The following is a 20,504-nucleotide window of genomic DNA, read 5'->3' as shown; positions in this document are numbered from 1 at the left end:
ACTCTGCCGAAAGGTATTTATTCCAAAAGGGAATTCTTTATCGCCAGTTTGAGTCGACAAACCAACATGTCGTGCCACAATGTGTCAGAGAGGTAATCCTCCAGTTGAGCCATTCATTTCCCTGGGCTGGCCACCTAGGAAAACACAAGACCTTAGCTCGCATCAAAATACACTTTTACTGGCCGGGACTAAGGAGGGATGTGACTCAATACTGTAAAAGTTGTCCTGAGTGTCAGAAAGTCTCCATGAGAAGCCCTTCCAGAGCTCCATTACAACCCTACCGGTTGTGGGTACACCATTTGAGAGACTTGGAATGGACATTGTGGGCCCTGTAGAAAAGAGTCGAGCTGGAAATAGATTCATGCTTGTCATAACTGATTATGCAATTAGATATCCCGAGGTGTTCCCGATTAAGTCCATTAAAGCCAAGCACGTAGCAACATGCTTGATACAACTTTTTTTCCAGAGTCTGGTTCCCCTTTCAGATTCTTACAGATCAGGACCCAAATAGCAGAATTACTCCGTGGTACTTGGCCATGCAGCCCTTCCGATTCGGTGTCCAGTTTGTTCCAGGGAAAGCCAATGCTACGTCTGATTTCCTCTCTCGCTGTGTCAGCAAAGTCTTTGAAGTGGGGGGGAGTGTGATGGCCGACAACGTGGCCACACAGCAAGGTGGTAACTTAACCACACACACAGACATGCATCTTTTTCTTTCATTTGTTTACATGCTATTTTTGGTTGTCCTTTTAGTATATTTCGTAATTAAAATATTTTAGTTGCAGATCACCCTATATACAGTATTGTTCAAAATAATAGCAGTACAATGTGACTAACCAGAATAATCAAGGATTTCGTATATTTTTTTATTTCTACGTGGCAAACAAGTTACCAGTAGGTTCAGTAGATTCTCAGAAAACAAATGAGACCCAGCATTCATGATATGCACGCTCTTAAGGCTGTGCAATTGGGCAATTAGTTGAATTAGTTGAAAGGGGTGTGTTCAAAAAAATAGCAGTGTGGCATTCAATCACTGAGGTCATCAATTTTGTGAAGAAACAGGTGTGAATCAGGTGGCCCCTATTGAAGGATGAAGCCAACACTTGTTGAACATGCATTTGAAAGCTGAGGAAAATGGGTCGTTCAAGACATTGTTCAGAAGAACAGCGTACTTTGATTAAAAAGTTGATTAGAGAGGGGAAAACCTATAAAGAGGTGCAAAAAATGATAGGCTGTTCAGCTAAAATGATCTCCAATGCCTTAAAATGGAGAGCAAAACCAGAGAGACGTGGAAGAAAACGGAAGACAACCATCAAAATGGATAGAAGAATAACCAGAATGGCAAAGGCTCAGCCAATGATCACCTCCAGGATGATCAAAGACAGTCTGGAGTTACCTGTAAGTACTGTGACAGTTAGAAGACGTCTGTGTGAAGCTAATCTATTTTCAAGAATCCCCCGCAAAGTCCCTCTGTTAAAAAAAAGGCATGTGCAGAAGAGGTTACAATTTGCCAAAGAACACATCAACTGGCCTAAAGAGACATGGAGGAACATTTTGTGGACTGATGAGAGTAAAATTGTTTTTTTTGGGTCCAAGGGCCACATGCAGTTTGTGAGACGACCCCCAAACTCTGAATTCAAGCCACAGTACACAGTGAAGACAGTGAAGCATGGAGGTGCAAGCATCATGATATGGGCATGTTTCTCCTACTATGGTGTTGGGCCTATTTATCGCATACCAGGGATCATGGATCAGTTTGCATATGTTAAAATACTTGAAGAGGTCATGTTGCCCTATGCTGAAGAGGACATGCCCTTGAAATGGTTGTTTCAACAAGACAATGACCCAAAACACACTAGTAAACGGGCAAAGTCTTGGTTCCAAACCAACAAACTTAATGTTATGGAGTGGCCAGCCCAATCTCCAGACCTTAATCCAATTGAGAACTTGTGGGGTGATATCAAAAATGCTGTTTCTGAAGCAAAACCAAGAAATGTGAATGAATTGTGGAATGTTGTTAAAGAATCATGGAGTGGAATAACAGCTGAGAGGTGCCACAAGTTGGTTGACTCCATGCCACACAGATGTCAAGCAGTTTTAAAAAACTGTGGTCATACAACTAAATATTAGTTTAGTGATTCACAGGATTGCTAAATCCCAGAAAAAAAAAATGTTTGTACAAAATAGTTTTGAGTTTGTACAGTCAAAGGTAGACACTGCTATTTTTTTGAACACACCCCTTTCAACTAATTGCCCAATTGCACAGCCTTAAGAGCGTGCATATCATGAATGCTGGGTCTTGTTTGTTTTCTGAGAATCTACTGAACCTACTGGTAACTTGTTTGCCACATAGCAATAAAAAATATACTAAAAACCTTGATTATTCTGGTTAGTCACATTGTACTGCTATTATTTTGAACAATACTGTATATATATATATATATATATATATATATATATATAATTTTTTTTTTTTTTTTTTTTTTTTTTTCATAATAAAGACAGACAATGCTTTGGTTCATTTTCACCACTTTATTTCTAATTTACACTTCTACCATACATGACTAGTTTGGGTGCACACTTTCTAGTTATGAGTGGTATATTGTGTTAACAGTTATTTCTTTTGAGTTTAAGTTACCTATGCGTGGAAGGTGGAGGTTTGACGCTGTCTGGGCAAAGCGCTGCACTTCAGTGGAGGTCCATTCTAATAAAGGACCAGCTGGCGCCAGTGGCCGCCATTTTGTTGCAGTGGTGGAGCCCATGGTGCAGATTAGCTGGAGGGATGTAGGGTTGTTTATTTGTTTGTTTTTGTTTTAATTGTGTATATAATTAATTTGTTTAGGACCCATGTTTTTATTTATTGTGACCGAATTACAGTATTCATTCTAATTGGATTTAATTGGTGTTTGTTCTTGGTGTGTGTAATGGACTAGTCCTTTGTGTATATAAGTTTTCCGATGTGTGGCATTTGGGGAAGCCATGTTTTTCTTTGTCTTGTTTGATTATTGTTCAGTTTTGATTCTCTTTAGTTTTCATTTTGTTTATGGGCCCAGACCTGACTTTATTTTCATTCAGTTTTTCAAGTTATTTAATTTGTAACTTTGTTTGGCATTTAATAAATTATTTTTTGTTTGGAAATCCTGTGTTCTTTGCCCTTGACTGCTTGGTCCGTCACACACTTGAACACCGAATTTGTTTTTACTCTTGTACCGACAAATACATAAACAAAAATATGTGAATTTGGCCATGTTGCTTTATTTAATATTTCTCACTTGCCCACAAGGTAATAGCACAATGGCAATGCTCTGACAAACCTCTGCTAGAGTTTTAATGGATTTTTGCACCCACATTTGAACCTGACTGTGTTAAACACACTGCATCCTCAAGAACATCAAAGAAAATGCTCAGCTTGCATTAATGTGTATTATCAGAGGTGTAGAATAGCAGAATTTACAAGCCTTGTCATAGTCGAATCCTTTGGGTCTCGCTCCCTGTTTGTACCATCAATTAGTGTGGCGATCAGTTTTGGCTTGTTCCTGTACACTTGGTATAAACTGTTGAGATTCAGAAGATTCATGGGACTCACCAGCTGTATGCTGAGAGGGTCCATGACAACGGTATGCTAAGTGTAGAAGTTTGCAGCAGTTCATGCAACAAGTAGATCCAACAGGAGGCATTTTCTCTCTCTTCTGTTTGAATGCAGGCAGTTGTTATCCCATTTCCGGAATGTAAGCTGCTAGCAGTGGGAGGCAAAGTTTTCTTTTTATAGTATAATTCCAGTCCCAAAGAGTTTTTAGTTTTAGCGTTTTTGCCAAAAATCAGTTTTGAGCACTGTGCTGATCTGCTGAAGTTAAAATCTTAGAAAAGAGAAAAGTAAAGAAATAAGAAGCAAAGCGCAGAGTATTAAGCTACAACGTCCAAACGGTGGCAAAGCCGGAATGTCAAACTCTCTTTAGCCTATTTATGAAATTTTATTAACAAAACAAATAAAAATACACAATGCTGTAGGGCAGGCTATGCCAAATATAAAATAACAAATTGCATAAAGTTTAAATAGGTAAACAAATTGGCTAAGTAAACATGTATAATAGCTATATAACCAAATAAATAAAAAACGCGTAAGAAAGCTTGGAGGCACGGCATACACCTTTGTCAAATAAAATAAATAAATGACACAAAGTTTAAATAAAGTTAAAACCAGCAAACCGTGTGGAACATATAATGTTTAAAAACACTTTCAAAATCACCTTAGATAAATGGCAAAAGTCAACAGGCTTTTCAAAATCTAAAATATTGTCAAACAGGTGCTTTAGCATTTCGTTTAGAAACCAAATCATCTGCCATCGTTTTGTCTGTCTCAACTCAATCTTCTTGTCAATCAGCTCTCCTCACTGGAGAAATAAAATCTGATCTGTGAGCATCATTGAGCAGCCACGTTCAGCTTTTAATTGTAGTTTCTGTTATTTTACTCAACTACAGTATTGTTCAAAATAATAGCAGTACAATGTGACTAACCAGAATAATCAAGGTTTTTAGTATATTTTTTATTGCTACGTGGCAAACAAGTTACCAGTAGGTTCAGTAGATTGTCAGAAAACAAATGAGACCCAGCATTCATGATATGCACGCTCTTAAGGCTGTGCAATTGGGCAATTAGTTGAAAGGGGTGTGTTCAAAAAAATAGCAGTGTCTACCTTTGACTGTACAAACTCAAAACTATTTTGTACAAACATTTTTTTTTTCTGGGATTTAGCAATCCTGTGAATCACTAAACTAATATTTAGTTGTATGACCACAGTTTTTTAAAACTGCTTGACATCTGTGTGGCATGGAGTCAACCAACTTGTGGCACCTCTCAGCTGTTATTCCACTCCATGATTCTTTAACAACATTCCACAATTCATTCACATTTCTTGGTTTTGCTTCAGAAACAGCATTTTTGATATCACCCCACAAGTTCTCAATTGGATTAAGGTCTGGAGATTGGGCTGGCCACTCCATAACATTAATTTTGTTGGTTTGGAACCAAGACTTTGCCCGTTTACTAGTGTGTTTTGGGTCATTGTCTTGTTGAAACAACCATTTCAAGGGCATGTCCTCTTCAGCATAGGGCAACATGACCTCTTCAAGTATTTTAACATATGCAAACTGATCCATGATCCCTGGTATGCGATAAATAGGCCCAACACCATAGGAGAAACATGCCCATATCATGATGCTTGCACCTCCATGCTTCACTGTCTTCACTGTGTACTGTGGCTTGAATTCAGAGTTTGGGGGTCGTTTCACAAACTGCCTGTGGCCCTTGGACCCAAAAAGAACAATTTTACTCTCATCAGTCCACAAAATGTTCCTCCATTTCTCTTTAGGCCAGTTGATGTGTTCTTTGGCAAATTGTAACCTCTTCTGCACATGCCTTTTTTTTATCAGAGGGACTTTGCGGGGGATTCTTGAAAATAGATTAGCTTCACACAGACGTCTTCTAACTGTCACAGTACTTACAGGTAACTCCAGACTGTCTTTGATCATCCTGGAGGTGATCATTGGCTGAGCCTTTGCCATTCTGGTTATTCTTCTATCCATTTTGATGGTTGTCTTCCGTTTTCTTCCACGTCTCTCTGGTTTTGCTCTCCATTTTAAGGCATTGGAGATCATTTTAGCTGAACAGCCTATCATTTTTTGCACCTCTTTATAGGTTTTCCCCTCTCTAATCAACTTTTTAATCAAAGTACGCTGTTCTTCTGAACAATGTCTTGAACGACCCATTTTCCTCAGCTTTCAAATGCATGTTCAACAAGTGTTGGCTTCATCCTTAAATAGGGGCCACCTGATTCACACCTGTTTCTTCACAAAATTGATGACCTCAGTGATTGAATGCCACACTGCTATTTTTTTGAACACACCCCTTTCAACTAATTCAACTAATTGCCCAATTGCACAGCCTTAAGAGCGTGCATATCATGAATGCTGGGTCTCATTTGTTTTCTGAGAATCTACTGAACCTACTGGTAACTTGTTTGCCACGTAGCAATAAAAAAATATACGAAAAACCTTGATTATTCTGGTTAGTCACATTGTACTGCTATTATTTTGAACAATACTGTATAATGATTTTTATTACTTAACACCGGTATCAAGACTACATACGGGTAGGAAACTTTTTTTCTTAAATGCATTGAAACTTACACTTAAGACATTTCAATTGCATTTTCAATAAATACCCTACGTTCAGTGTAGACTAGTGATGCCTCTTCCTCCTAAATTCAGTGATGATCCAGTGACCTCTGACCTCAGATGAAATATTATCCAGTGTTAAGGTCAATACATTCTGCACTGATAAACACTGACCAGAAAAATAAAAGACATTACATTACAAAATTAATTTTGCAACCCATATGCTTCCATAGCACAATGCTGTTCTCTAAACAATTTGCAATACAAAGTCTATGAAAACAAATATTGAGATTAAAACTGTATGATATGCTATTCATTATGTGAAACAAAACAAAAAAAGATTTAAAACGTAACCTATAAACTTTACAAAAATTACCATTACTTGTTACACACAGAATTTTAAATCTAAATTTATTTTCTAACAAGAAATATTTCAGTCAGAACTATTGTGCTCCTTTGCTGAGTGCTACGGGTTTGACATGCATGTGTTCACCAGCACTCCTTCATTAACGTCTGTGAAGTTTAATGGATATTATCATGTTATGGAAATTTAAATAAATCATTTTTATCAGGATCTTCAGGAGGAAGAGATCTTCATCTCTTGATCCCAGCTGTGTGTCTCTGAAGAGTGACAGATCAATGCCTCTTCCTCCTAAATTCAGTGATGATCCAGTGACCTCTGACCCCAGGTGAGATATAATCCATTGTTAAGGTCAATTCACGCTGCACTGATAAACACTTACCAATGTGAACAATCACCGGATCAGAGGACATCATTTCTCATACTCCACGAGCACCAAGTGCTGCTTTAACAAGTTCAATCAGAGAAAATACACACTGAGGCCCCGTCCACACGGAGACGCGTTTCTGTGAATACACACAAATTTTTTATCAGATAGGCATTTCATCCACACGGATCCGGTGTTTTCATCACGTGAAACCGCTATTTTTTGAAACCGGGTCCCAGAGTAAATAAATTAGAAAACGCCGTCTTTGCGTTTTCGTCTGGATGGCTAATCCGTATATTTTCTGAAACGATGACGTCATCAGCCCACGTCTCCCCCCTTGTCAGACACCTCTACGTCACGTAACAGCAACAAAAACATGAACAAACACTGAACGATTGTCTTTTTATTAACTAACATTAACACTGATTAATAAATGTATTGTTCCATGTTCGTTTGTGTACCACGCGCAAGGTTTATGAGCATAGTCCAAGTTTTCATCTCTGTTTTTAGTGTATCACTGTGGCAGAATTACAGCGCCACATACTGGTCTGGCATGTATACTACATCATTCTGCGGTTTCGTGTGGACGCGGATATTTCTTGAGACGAGGAAAAAAAGATTGGATTGGGGTAAGCTCTGTCTCCGTGTGGACGGGGCCTAAGTGACAGCTGCAGACGCAGACAGGAGTCACACACTGATCCACAAACCAGACCAGGAGTCTGTTTCCACTGTTAGTGAACCACACACTGACTTACAATTACAGCTGCAGCTAACCATCATTTTACTGATTCATCGGCTGATTATTTATTTAATTCGTTGGATGAAAAAAAGGGAATTCATTTGAATGATTATTTAAAAAAATACATTCTTTCTTATCCTGCCCAATATGGAAGCAAATAGGTAGCAAAATTCATTTTGAAATGTAATATGCAAAATAACAATTTATTTCTGTATTTAAATTTACATATTCCCATACACATTTGCTACAGTTAGTGCAAAATTAAAATTAAATTATATAATTTATATTTGACATGTCCTACATTAGTTTTAATATGTAAATAAAATTTTTAATACTTTATAAATTGCAAAATTCAAAGGAAATTGTATTACCTAAAATTTATTAGATATGTTTATCATGTTGAAGCCAAAACAGTAGCAAAATTATTATTTAAATGCCATTTTTCCTAAATGCATTTATACTTATGGGTAGGGTTGTGACGGTGAGGAAATTTTCCAACCAGTTAATCGCGTGTGACAACACCAGTAATACCAGTATAACCGTTGGGGTGTCCCTCTTTTCCATGCTTTTCAATTTGCAATTTGCAATTTGGCATAAAGCAATTGTTCGTTTTTAGTTTTTTTTCCTCTTTTCCTTTCTTTCCTTTGCTTTTAAATAGCTTAAAAGCACCGTGTGCATTTTATTTTCACTTTTAGCTGCAGTTTGGTATCAATTGCTTGAATCCAACAACAAAATAAAACGTCAAACTCTCTTTAGCCTTTTTATAAAACAGAGCGTTTATTAACAATAAAAAATACACAATGCTATAGGGCAGGCTATGCCAAATATAAAATAACAAATACATTGCATTAGGGCTGTCGCCATAACCGCAATATATTAATACCGCGCTATTGACAAGCAAACTGCAGAGGAAAGATAGCAACCGCAGAAACTGCAGTGTTCAGTTTTTTCTTGTTTTTTTTTTCAATTTGTCACTGTGCATTCAATGTTAAATAAATTAATGATACAATATGGATATGACTGTTTATGACATTTTGGCTTTAAACCCAGCCAGCGAGGCAGCGAATATAAATGAGCCGATTCCTGTGAGGCGGCAATACATATAATTTGAGGTCATTTTTTTAACCTGAAAAACTCTTAACGTGGTTTAATGTACCAATACAGTGATATTAACAGACCAAACTCACTAAACATCATATTAATAAAGTATCTACAAAAAATCAGATGATTCCTGAATATGAATTCCACACGTTTAATAACGCGTTAAGCCTTTTCCTCTCATAGAAAACCATCATAAGGCTTAACGTGTTATTAAACTTGCATTCATATTCTGGGGGTCATCTGTTTGTTTGTTTTTTGGACATCCTATACTTTATTTGTATAATGTATAGTGAGTTTGGTTTTTAAAAATCACTGTCTTAGTACATTAAGCCACATTAAGTGTTTTAACGGTTTTCTATGTGAGGAAAAGGCTTAACGTGTTTTTAAACGAGTTGCATTTATATTTAGGGCTCATCTGATTTTTTTTTATAGATATTGTACTTTATTAGTATGATTTTTTTATGAGTTTGGTCTGTTAATATCACTGTCTTAGTAGATTAAGCCATGTTAAGCATAAATCCAGCGCAGCTGCCCCCTCAAGCATCAGGTCGCGGAGCAACATCAAAAAGAACAGCTGAGACTGGTCCCGGCCGACAGTTAGGAGTAACTGAAGCCTTTCCGAAATCTGTAAAATACAGACGTGAAAGTAACAGGCATACCTTCTGAAGTCACCGGTGATAACACGGGTGAAGTTCCAGGCGATAACTGACCACAAGAACCTGGAATACATCAAAGGTGCTAAAAGACTCAATCCCACCAAGCTCACAGGTCACAGTGAACTGGAATCAGGTGAAGAGAGACCAATCACCCTGGCATCCAGAATAGTAAGGCAAATGCTCTCTCCAGGCAGTATGATCTTCCCCTCAACAGCCATACCCCAGAATGCATACTCACCTCGTCTGTAGTCATCGTCCCGATTACCTTGTATATCATGGAACAAATGCAACGCAAACCGCTCCAAGAACCAGCCAACTGTCCACCTAATAAACACTATGTTCCACAAAGTCTTCGTCACCAGGTAATGCAATGGGTCCACACCTCTTTCAGCTCTGGCCACCCTGGAATATCCCACACATTGCATCTACTACGAAACTTGATCTGGTGGCCCTCAATATTTAAAGATGTCACTGTTTATGTTAAAGCCTGTAAAGTCTGTGCCCAATCAAAGACAGCCCATTCCACAACGTACCTGGCCTCATCTCTCCATTGACTTTGTCACAGACTTACCTTTGTTGAACAGGTTCACTGCTATCCTAGTTATCATAGATCGATAAATCAATTGATCCCCTTAACCTGTTAACCCTCGAGTCGATTAATGCAGATACACGTTATGAGTCATTTTCTCCTGATAACCCTGAAAATAACTTAAATTACACTTTCAGTTTTAATCGTACAGATAAGAGTAATACATCAATTGAATCTGTAAAGGGTCTACTTTTTTTGGATACAGACATAAAAACAAACCTTTGTGCACTTATAAAATAAAGATAACAAACAAGCTGTGCTGTCTGCAGCCTTTGTCTGCGCTAATATTCATTTACAAACATGTCATTAAAATGAAGTGTAACGAAGATACATGAGAGAGATATCTATAGAAAGCTTGACATGTCTACTTTTAAACTAAACAAGTCCTGTCGAAAACAGATATTCTGGGATAAAGTAATCTAGATATTTAGATATTTATAAGAAACTGAAAAAAGCACAAATGTCAGGGCATGACAAAACTTCTCCAGGCCCCAAAAATACCCTTAGACTCCAGAGGGTTAACCTGACCCCCCATTATGGGACTCACAGCTGTAAGTGCTCTACCAAAGTTATAATTGTAACAGTTTCCTACTTCAGTGTGTTACAAACATAATGTTGGTGTCTTTGGAAAGAAGACCCTTTGGGCTTTACTTTTTATCAATAATGCTCAAAAATATTAAAAGTTATAGACACTGAAGTGCCTTGAATTTATTTTTATTTTTTTACCACACTTAAATATTTTTTTATTTGATATAAAAAATCATGTAATTAGTCCTGGAGCAATTTAGAAAAGTAACGGGTTGAAAGTCACATGTCTCATGAGTTTCTATTTCAAATCTGAATAAGATATCATGAAAAATGAGACCCCTGCTAATATTTTTATGAGACTATGTCGACACCCCCCACCCCCCAAATATAAAAAATAATTCCCAACTGTATTGAAGGATTCTACAAACTATTTAGTCATTAACAATACCACTGCATAGTTTTATCAATTATAAAACACTAGACAGAAACTTAGAAATCATATAAGTGATTTATTTGAGCACTAGAAAAATACAATAAGAATAATTTGAGTAAGAAAAATAAGAATAACAAGAAAAATAAAAAAAGATTTAACTTTGTTTGCCAGTTACAGAAAATCCTGAGATTGCTTTAAATGCAGCATTTACAATGAATTATGATGCAAATAAGTACTGATGTGCTGATGACCACTTATACAGATGGTAATAACACAAATGCACCATAAAGTAATCCATTCTCTCTATTCATATGGACGCGTTCACTTTGATAGCCATGATCATACAGTAATAGCGAGCTGATTTGGGCTGATTTGCACTCAAACAGATGGGAATCATGCAGATACATTCACATTCAACATAAAACACACACTCACATATACAGGTCCTTCTCAAAAAATTAGCATGTTGTGATAAAGTTCATTATTTTCCATAATGTAATGATAAAAATTAAACTTTCATATATTTTAGATTCATTGCACACCAACTGAAATATTTCAGGTCTTTTATTGTTTTAATACTGATGATTTTGGCATACAGCTCATGAAAACCCCAAATTCCTATCTCAAAAAATTAACATATCATGAAAAGGTTCTCTAAACGAGCTATTAACAGAAATCATCTGAATCAACTAATTAACTCTAAACACCTGCAAAAGATTCCTGAGGCTTTTAAAAACTCCCAGCCTTGTTCATTACTCAAAACCGCAATCATGGGTAAGACTGCTGTCCAGAAGGCCATCATTGACACCCTCAAGCGAGAGGGTAAGACACAGAAAGAAATTTCTGAACGAATAGGCTGTTCCCAGAGTGCAGTATCAAGGCACCTCAGTGGGAAGTCTGTGGGAAGGAAAAAGTGTGGCAAAAAACGCTGCACAACGAGAAGAGGTGACCGGACCCTGAGGAAGATTGTGGAGAAGGACCGATTCCAGACCTTGGGGGACCTGCGGAAGCAGTGGACTAAGTCTGGAGTAAAAAACTTCCAAAGCCACCGTGCACAGGCGTGTGCAGGAAATGGGCTACAGGTGCCGCATTCCCCAGGTCAAGCCACTTTTGAACCAGAAACAGCGGCAGAAGCGCCTGACCTGGGCTACAGAGAAGCAGCAGTGGACTTTTGGACAAATTTTGCATGTCATTCAGAAATCAAGGTGCCAGAGTCTGGAGGAAGACTGGGGAGAAGGAAATGCCAAAATACCTGAAGTCTAGTGTCAAGTACCCACAGTCAGTGATGGTCTGGGGTGCCATGTCAGCTGCTGGTGTTGGTCCACTGTGTTTTATCAAGGGCAGGGTCAATGCAGCTAGCTATCAGGAGATTTTGGAGCACTTCATGCTTCCATCTTCTGAAAAGCTTTATGGAGATGAAGATTTTGTTTATCAGCACGACCTGCCACCTGCTCACAGTGCCAAAACCACTGGTAAATGGTTTACTGACCATCGTATTACTGTGCTCAATTGGCCTGCCAACTCTCCTGACCTGAACCCCATAGAGAATCTGTGGAATATTGTGAAGAGAAAGTTGAGAGACGCAAGACCCAACACTCTCGATGAGCTTAATGCCGCTATCGAAGCATCCTGGGCCTCCATAACACCTCAGCAGTGTCACAGACTGATTGCCTCCATGCCACGCCGCACTGAATCAGTAATTTCTGCAAAAGGATTCCCGACCAAATATTGAGTGCATAACTGAACATAATTATTTGAAAATTGACATTTTTGGAAATAAAAACACTTTTCTTTTATTGGTCGGATGAAATATGCAAATTTTTTGAGACAGGCATTTTGGGTTTTCATGAGCTGTATGCCAAAATCATCAGTATTAAAACAATAAAAGACCTGAAATATTTCAGTTGGTGTGCAATGAATCTAAAATATATGAAAGTTGCATTTTTATCATTACATTATGGAAAATAATGAACGTTTTTTACTACCAAGACGCAGTTTCCGACCGGGAGTTATTCCATAACAGACACAAACAATTCTGTCGCTGAAGAACTGAAACGTTAACAAAGGAACAAAGGTAAAGTTCCTGTACTCTCACAGCTTGTTGAAGATGTGTGCACTGTCCCACACCCTCTCACTACAACGAACCTGATGAGGGTTCGCCAGACCATGGGAACATAAGGGGTTGATAACTAAGGATGCACTGGAAGGGAGTCAGACCCGTGGATGAGTGAGTCGGGGAATTTTGTGCGTATTCTGCCCATGGAAGGAATTCAGACCATAGATGCTGTTCTAGGCTGCAATAGGATTGTAGATATCTGCCCAACTCTTGATTTAGTTGTTCAACTTGTCCGTTTGTTTGTGGATGGTAACCTGATGCGATGCTGACATTAATATCAAGATGCTTGAAGAATGCTCTCCAAACTTGGGATGTAAACTGGGTTCCTCTGTCACTGACAATATCTGCCGGGATGCAATAATTTCTGAAGACATAATTTCTGAAGTCCTTTTAACCTGTTAGCTTGCACCCCGATGCTGGCATCCTCAACGCCCCTCAACTCGCAGGTGTCAGTGTTTACGAATAGATTAAATAAAACGGGACAAATTTAATCTTGACAAAACCATATATCATTATAAAGATCTAAGCCTCAAGCATCGATGACAGATCCTTGTTTTCAAATGGAAAGCTTATAAAGACTGTATTTGCTACATTTGTGTAAGCAGTACACATAAAAACATGAATAATGGAAAAGCAGTACATACCAGATTCGTCGTAATAACGAGTCATAAACATATCCACAGCTGTAAATCCCGGTTTAGTTAGAAAGGTATGGTACTGACTCTCTGCCTGGTTTATTGATTCTGTCTTAAAGATCTTTCCTTAATTAACAAATGGATTCCATTACCGCCTCAGTTACCTCCTTGTTACAATGATATGCTATTCATTATGTGCAACAACAACAACAAAAAGTTAAATTAAAATACAAACTTTACAAAAAATACCATTACTTGTTACACAAAGAATTTTTTTTATCTAAATGTAATTTCTAACATAAAACATTTCAGTCAGAATGTTACAAAGTAAAAACTTCATAATCATTGGGAAGGAGGCAGGAACCGGCAGACATTCAAATCAAAACTTTAATAATAAAATAAACACAAAACAGCATTACAACCCTTTGTGGACAACTGCCGCACACAAACAAAAACCAAGGCCTGGTCCTTTCTCATCCTTCACTGTCGTCACTCCTCTTTTGTATCCTTCCAATTTCCTCCGTGGGACTCAAAACAGGTGAGTGGAGCAGGTGTCCCTCATTTCACAATCACTTCACTTGCCTCGCTCCATTCCAACAGCTCTCGGCCCGACCCACTCATCACATAGAATTAATGTGCTCCTTTTCTGTTGTGTGCAACGTGTTTGACATGCATGTGTTCACCAGCACTCCTTCATTAATGTCTGTGAAGTTTAATGGAGATTGTCATGTTATGTAAATTGAAATAAAACACTTATAATACTAGTAATGAAACCGCAAACAGGACTAAATTAACTTTCTGTTGTTTACCATGATCTTCAGGAGGAAGAGATCTTCTTCTCCTGATCCCAGCTGTGTGTCTCTGAAGAGTGACAGATCAATGCCTCTTCCTCCTAAATTCAGTGATGATCCAGTGACCTCTGACCCCAGGTGATATATACATTAGATTACATTTACATTTAATCATTTACCAGGCGCTTTTATCCAAAGCGACTTACAAATGAAAACAATAGAAGCAGTCAGGTCAACAAGACAACAACAGTATACAAGTGCCATAACAAGTCTCAGTTAGTCCAGCACAGAACGCATAGCCAGTTATTATTATTTTTTTTATAAATGAAAAAACAAGAAAAGAAGGAAAAGTGCTAGTATTAGTTGGTTAAGTGCTGGCGAAAAAGATGAGTCTTTAGATGTTTCTTGAAAATGAGTAAAGACTCAAATTGAGATTGGGAGGTCATTCCACCAGCTGGGCACAGTCCAGGAAAAGGTCCATGAGAGTGATTTTGAACTTCTTTGGGATGGCACCACAAGGCGTCGTTCACTTGCAGAGCGCAAACTTCTGGAGGGCACATAAGATTTAACTAGTGAGTTAAGGTATGTTGGTGCCGTGCCAGTGGTCGTCTTGTAGGCAAGCATCAGTACCTTGAATTTGATGCGAGCGGCTACTGGTAGCCAGTGTAACCTGATGAGGAGAGAAGTAACGTGAGCTTTTTTTGGCTCATTGAAGACAACCCTCGCTGCTGCATAATCCAGTGTTAAGGTCAATTCATGCTGCACTGATATACACTGACCAGTGTGAACAACCACCGGATCAGAGGACATCATTTCTCACTGTGCGTTCACACCGCCGGCGGCGAGAGCGTTGGAAATCGATCATGCCGCTCTGCTCACGATGCTGCAGAAAGATTTGTGAGCGCTCAGACGCTCTGACGTAGATCGAATGCTTATTTTGTATTTAAAGCGGCCACAAAACAAAAAGCTTGTTGATCTTCTGCAGACTAACCACAAGGAGGGTAACGTTATAAGTTAGCCTCATTAAATATTGTTGTGGACAAAGTATTAAGATCCTTTACCTAATAATGCATAAAGCACTGTAAAAATACTCTGATGTAAGTAAAAGTCTTGCACTGAAAATGCTACTTAAGTAAATAAAATCAAGTATAAACTACTTAATGTAAGTAGAATCAGGGAAGTTTGTTTAAAAGTAAACTGGGACTACAGTACTATTATTTATTATATCATTAGATTATCAGGAAAATGAATCTCAGACACCTTGGTCCACATATCACTTTTCACTAGTTCACGCTTACATATAATTAGCTGAGGTATGGTATGCGTATTTGGCGTGCTGTCAGGGGAAGGGCTCTGAGCTCGGGAATGGCCCAAACCTAGAGTACCCCCCAAAAAGGCAAATGTACAAGAGGACAGCATAGAGTACTGGCGGGGGCTGATTTGGTTTCTGAAAAGTCGTCTCGTTGGCAGGCTGGAAGGGCCTACGTACTCCGGAGGGAGCGACTTGGGCGTTGGGAGAGTAGGCCCTACCGGCTGCAGCTAGTGAACTACGTGGTTGTTGGCACCCGGTTGGTAAAGCTCGAGCCGATGCTCAACTGGAGCTTTTGGCGTTCGAACGGTGAGCCCTACCGGCCGATGAGGAGGAGCAGCGTAGTTGTGGTGCCCAACCGGAGGGACCCGAGTTGCCTCGACCGGAATAGGTCACGGTGTCAGCGTACGGGCCCTACTGACTGATAGCCCCTGCTATTCAGTGGGTGAAGGGCCTAATGCTGACCGAGAGGGCCCATGAAGCCTCATTGAGACTCAGGATGACGGACGTCTGGGTCCTCTCGGTTTGGCAGATAAAAAGCTTTGGGCTGGCCGACAAGGAGAACTCTGGCGACATCCGAAGGGTGATCCTGACTCACGGCATCGGATCACGACTGGCAAGCGTAGGGCCCAACCGGGATAACTCTCGCCAGACGTCTGAAGAGAGCTCACGCATCAGACGGGTAAGCCTCGCCGGACGAGGAGAGTGGAAAGGAAAACCCAACTAGGACGACTCTTGTGGCATCTGATAGGGCATTAAACTCAGAACATCTAACGGGTAAGCCTCGCCAGGTGAGCTTTTTTTTTTTTTTTTTTTGGCAGGATTTGGCGAGAGGGCGAGACTTGTAGCGTCAGACGCTTAAGCCTCGCCTACCGTCAAATGGAAAGGTAAGTTGCGTGGCCGAGAGACTGTTACCGACGTCCGAAGGGAGCACACGCATCGAACAGGTAAGCCTCGCCGACCATAGAGTGGAAACATAAAGGAAGTCTGTCTAGGAGGCTCTCGTCGGCGTCCGAAGGGAGCACGCACATCGAACGGGTAAGCCTCGCTGACCATAGAAAAGGAAAAGGTAAGGTTGTCTAACCGGGAGGCTCTCGCCAGCGTCTGAAGGGAGCACACGCATCGAATGGGTAAGCCTCTCCGGATGTGGGACAGAAAAGGTAACGATAGGTGGCCAGGAGGCTCTTGCCAGCATCCAACGGGGACTTCCTGTTCCAAAAACAACTGGGTGAGCCTCGCAGGCCGTAGGATGGAAAAGGTAATTTTGTGTGGTCGTTAGGCTGTCGTCGGCATCTTATGGGAACCTGTCCTCCATTGTGCTTGGGAACTAATGTGGTCGGAGTTGCGTTCTCTGGAATCCTCTCAAGCGGTGGACTTCTACCTTCCGATTGGTTGCTGCCCAACCGCATCATAGCTCATTACCATAAAGTTGCCTTGATTTCAACTATCCTCGATGCTCTCAACGGGCAAGTCGCGCCGCGCTGCTCCTCGCCACTGCTCAACCCCGGCTCACATTGAAAATTAATGACTTCCGGCAACTTCGGCGCTCTCGACGCCGGCGGTTTTAACGCACAGTCAGACTCTCCACGAGCCGACAAGTGCTGCTTCAACATTTTCAATCAGAGAAAACACACACTGAGTGACTGTCATGATTCTGCCTTCATGTCCTGACTTTTCTCTAGTCTTGAGGCAGGATCATGACAGACCCGTGTTTTGTGTACAAGCACATGGCCTTGTCTTTGGGCCATGTGCTTGTGTTGTCTCGTTCCCTTGCCCCGCCCCCTTGTTATCCTAGTTGTCATGATTTGCCTTACCTGTGCCACCTGTTGTGTCTTGATTAGTTCTCCTATTTAGATCCCCTAGTGTGCTCTGTCTTTGGTGGGTTCATTGTGATTGTTTCCACATTGTGAGATGCGTTTCTACATGTTCCTGTGAAATATTGTTACTCGGTGTTGCTCTTGGAAGAAGACATTGTGAGACCTGTTATTGTTTATTTGTAGTTAGTGTTCTTGTGTTTCGAGTCTTTGTTTATCGTGTCTACCAGTCTTGTTAAGTATTTAGTATCTGCCCTAGTCATTGTTTTCCCCTTTTTGTGTAAATAAATCCTGTGTTTAGTACATCCTGTCTGCACTTGAGTTCCTCCTTACCCTCCACATGACAGTGACAGCTGCAGACGCAGACAGGAGTCACACACTGATCCACAAACTAGACCAAGAGTCTGTTTCCACTGTTAGTGAACCACACACTGACTTATATATAATATATATGTATTCTCATCCTGCTCAATATGGAAGCATATGGGTAGCAAAATTCATTTTGTAATGTAATATGCAAAATGATAATTAATTTCTGTATTTACATTTTCCCATACATATGTGCTACATTTAATGCAAAATGAAAATTAAATTATATAATTTATATTTGCGATTTCCTACACCAGTTTTAAAATGGAAATAAACAATATAAAACAAATTAATGCTTTATCAGTTGCAAAATTCAAAGAAAATTGTATTACCCAAAATTAATTAGATATGTTTCACATTCAAGCCAAAACTTTAGCAAAAATTATTATTTAAACGCCATTTTTCCTTAATGCATTTAGACTTATGGGTAGGGTTGTGAATTTGAGGAAATTTTCTCACCGGTCAATCGATATTTGACAACACTGTTAATACCAGTACCACCGTGGGGGTGTCCCTCTTTTCCTTGCTTTTCAAATAGCGACAATTCGGCATAAAGCAATTGTTCGTTTTTTTGTTTGTTTGAATTCTCCCTCTTTTCCTTTCTTTCCTTCACTTTTACCATAGTTTTAAAGCACCATGCACATCTTACTTTCACTTTTGAATTAGTGGCAGTTCGGCGTCAATTGCTTGAATGCAACAACAAAATACAATGTCAAACTCTCTTTAGCCTTTTTATAAAACAGAAATTTTATTAACTAAACAAATAAACTACACAATGCTATAGGGCAGGCTATGCCTATGCCTAATATAAAATAACAAATAAATTGCATAAAGTTTAAATAGGTTAACAAAGTGGCTAAGTAAACATGTAAAATAGCTATTAAAACAAATCAATAAGAAACGTATAATGTTTGTTAGCAAAACGGGTAAGAAAGCTTGGAGGCAAAATAGAGTCAAATAAAATAAATAAATGACACAAAGTTTAAAATAAGGTAAAAATCAGCAAACCGTGTGGAACCAAAAATGTTTAAAAACCCTTCCAAAATCACCTTAAATAAATGGCAAAAATCAACAGGCTTTTCAATATCCAAATTATTGCCAAACAGGCGCTTTTGCATTTCATTTCGAAACTAAATCATCCGCCATCGTTTTTGCGTTTCCACCGAAATTACACGGAACATTTGTACCAGGAACTTTTTTCCCCAGGAACTTTTTTTCCCCCCGAGACCTGTTGCTTTCTGCGTTTCCACCGCAGTGTAAAGTACTGGGAAGATTAGGCAAATAAACCAGTTGCGTAGGTCTGCACGCATTTCCAAAATACAAAGTACACTGATTTTGGATGTGGGGGAGTGTGATGTCCGCGACGACGCAAATCCGGTAATTCTGCAAATCGCAGCGTACTTGATAACTTCAATCAGCTGACCATGGCTACTGATAGATTCCTCACTGTATATTTACAATAAAACGAAATAGGATATCAAATACCACTGCCTCCTTTCGTTTTCATCTAAACATAATAACAGCTGCAGAAATTTACTTAGTTCAGGGATATGTGTATATACAGCCATTACAATGAAACTAAATATTATATAAATTTGCCTTTTTTTATTTTCATTTTAAACGTATAGATAAATTGAATACGGACCAAAGATAACCTGTTAGATTTACCCAAAACAAATTCTATTTTATTTTTAACCACCAAAGAGACATCAGAGCCAGCGACATATATCAGAAGGTCTAGCCAAGGTGAGACTGCTCTCGGCGGGTGCATGATTACCATCTCCGAGAGCGGCGAAACACATTTTTACACATTTTTAAATAGGCGCTGTCTTTAGAAAAAAAACACATATTTGAGTTTTAAACAACTACATTCTTGCCTGAAATACATTTAAAATTACATTTCATGACACAATACCAGTAATATTTTGAAAATGATCAGGATAAATGGTGGTTGATATGCTGCTTGAACTCAACCAATCAGGACGTTTAGCGTCCAAGTCCCGTCCCTGAAAGTAATAAATAAAATCTGATCTGTGAGAATCGAGGAGCCACGTACAGTTTTTAATTGTAGTGTCTGTTCTTTTACTCAACTATAATGACTTTTATTACTTAACACCGGTATCACCATCTATCCTAGACTAAGACTACATACGGGTAGGACACTTATTTTTCTTAAATGAATTGACACTTTTACTTAAGACATTTCAATAGCATTTTCATTAAATGCCGTGATCAGTGTAGACTAGTGACCGATCAATGCCTCTTCCTCCTAAATTCAGTGATGACCCAGTGACCTCTGACCTCAGATTAGATATTATCCAGCGTTAAGGTTAATTCATACTGCACTGATAAACACTGACCAAAAGAAATTAGACCTTACATTACCAAATTAATTTTGCTACCCATAAGCTTCCATGATATGCTATTCATTATGTGCAACAAAAAGGATTAAAATATAAACTTATAAACTTTATAAAAATTACCATTACATGTTACACACAGAATTTTAAGTCTAAATGTAATTT

The 20,504-nt window shown here is 39.1% G+C and overlaps 1 protein-coding gene across 11 annotated transcripts in view; it reads left to right on the top strand.

Annotated features, from left to right (window-relative positions):
* LOC127969021 (NACHT, LRR and PYD domains-containing protein 3) overlaps positions 1-20,504 on the top strand; it is a 95,245-nt gene that overhangs the window by 46,697 nt on the left and 28,044 nt on the right. For 3 of the 11 annotated variants that reach the window (XM_052570625.1, XM_052570586.1, XM_052570578.1), the window contains exons 4-5: positions 6,744-6,860; positions 14,518-14,625. The exons of 3 other annotated variants lie outside the window; for them this stretch is intronic. In XM_052570625.1, the coding sequence (XP_052426585.1) occupies positions 6,744-6,860; positions 14,518-14,625 (225 nt within the window). The remainder of the gene's footprint in view (positions 1-6,743; positions 6,861-14,517; positions 14,626-20,504) is intronic. 5 more of the 11 variants (XM_052570644.1, XM_052570615.1, XM_052570606.1 and 2 more) reach the window with 3 other exon arrangements.

The sequence above is a fragment of the Carassius gibelio genome, chromosome A4, assembly GCF_023724105.1.
Source record: "Carassius gibelio isolate Cgi1373 ecotype wild population from Czech Republic chromosome A4, carGib1.2-hapl.c, whole genome shotgun sequence".
In the NCBI taxonomy this organism is placed as follows: domain Eukaryota; kingdom Metazoa; phylum Chordata; class Actinopteri; order Cypriniformes; family Cyprinidae; genus Carassius; species Carassius gibelio.
Note: the sequence above shows the minus strand (reverse complement) of the source record. Positions and strands in the feature narration are given on the sequence as shown.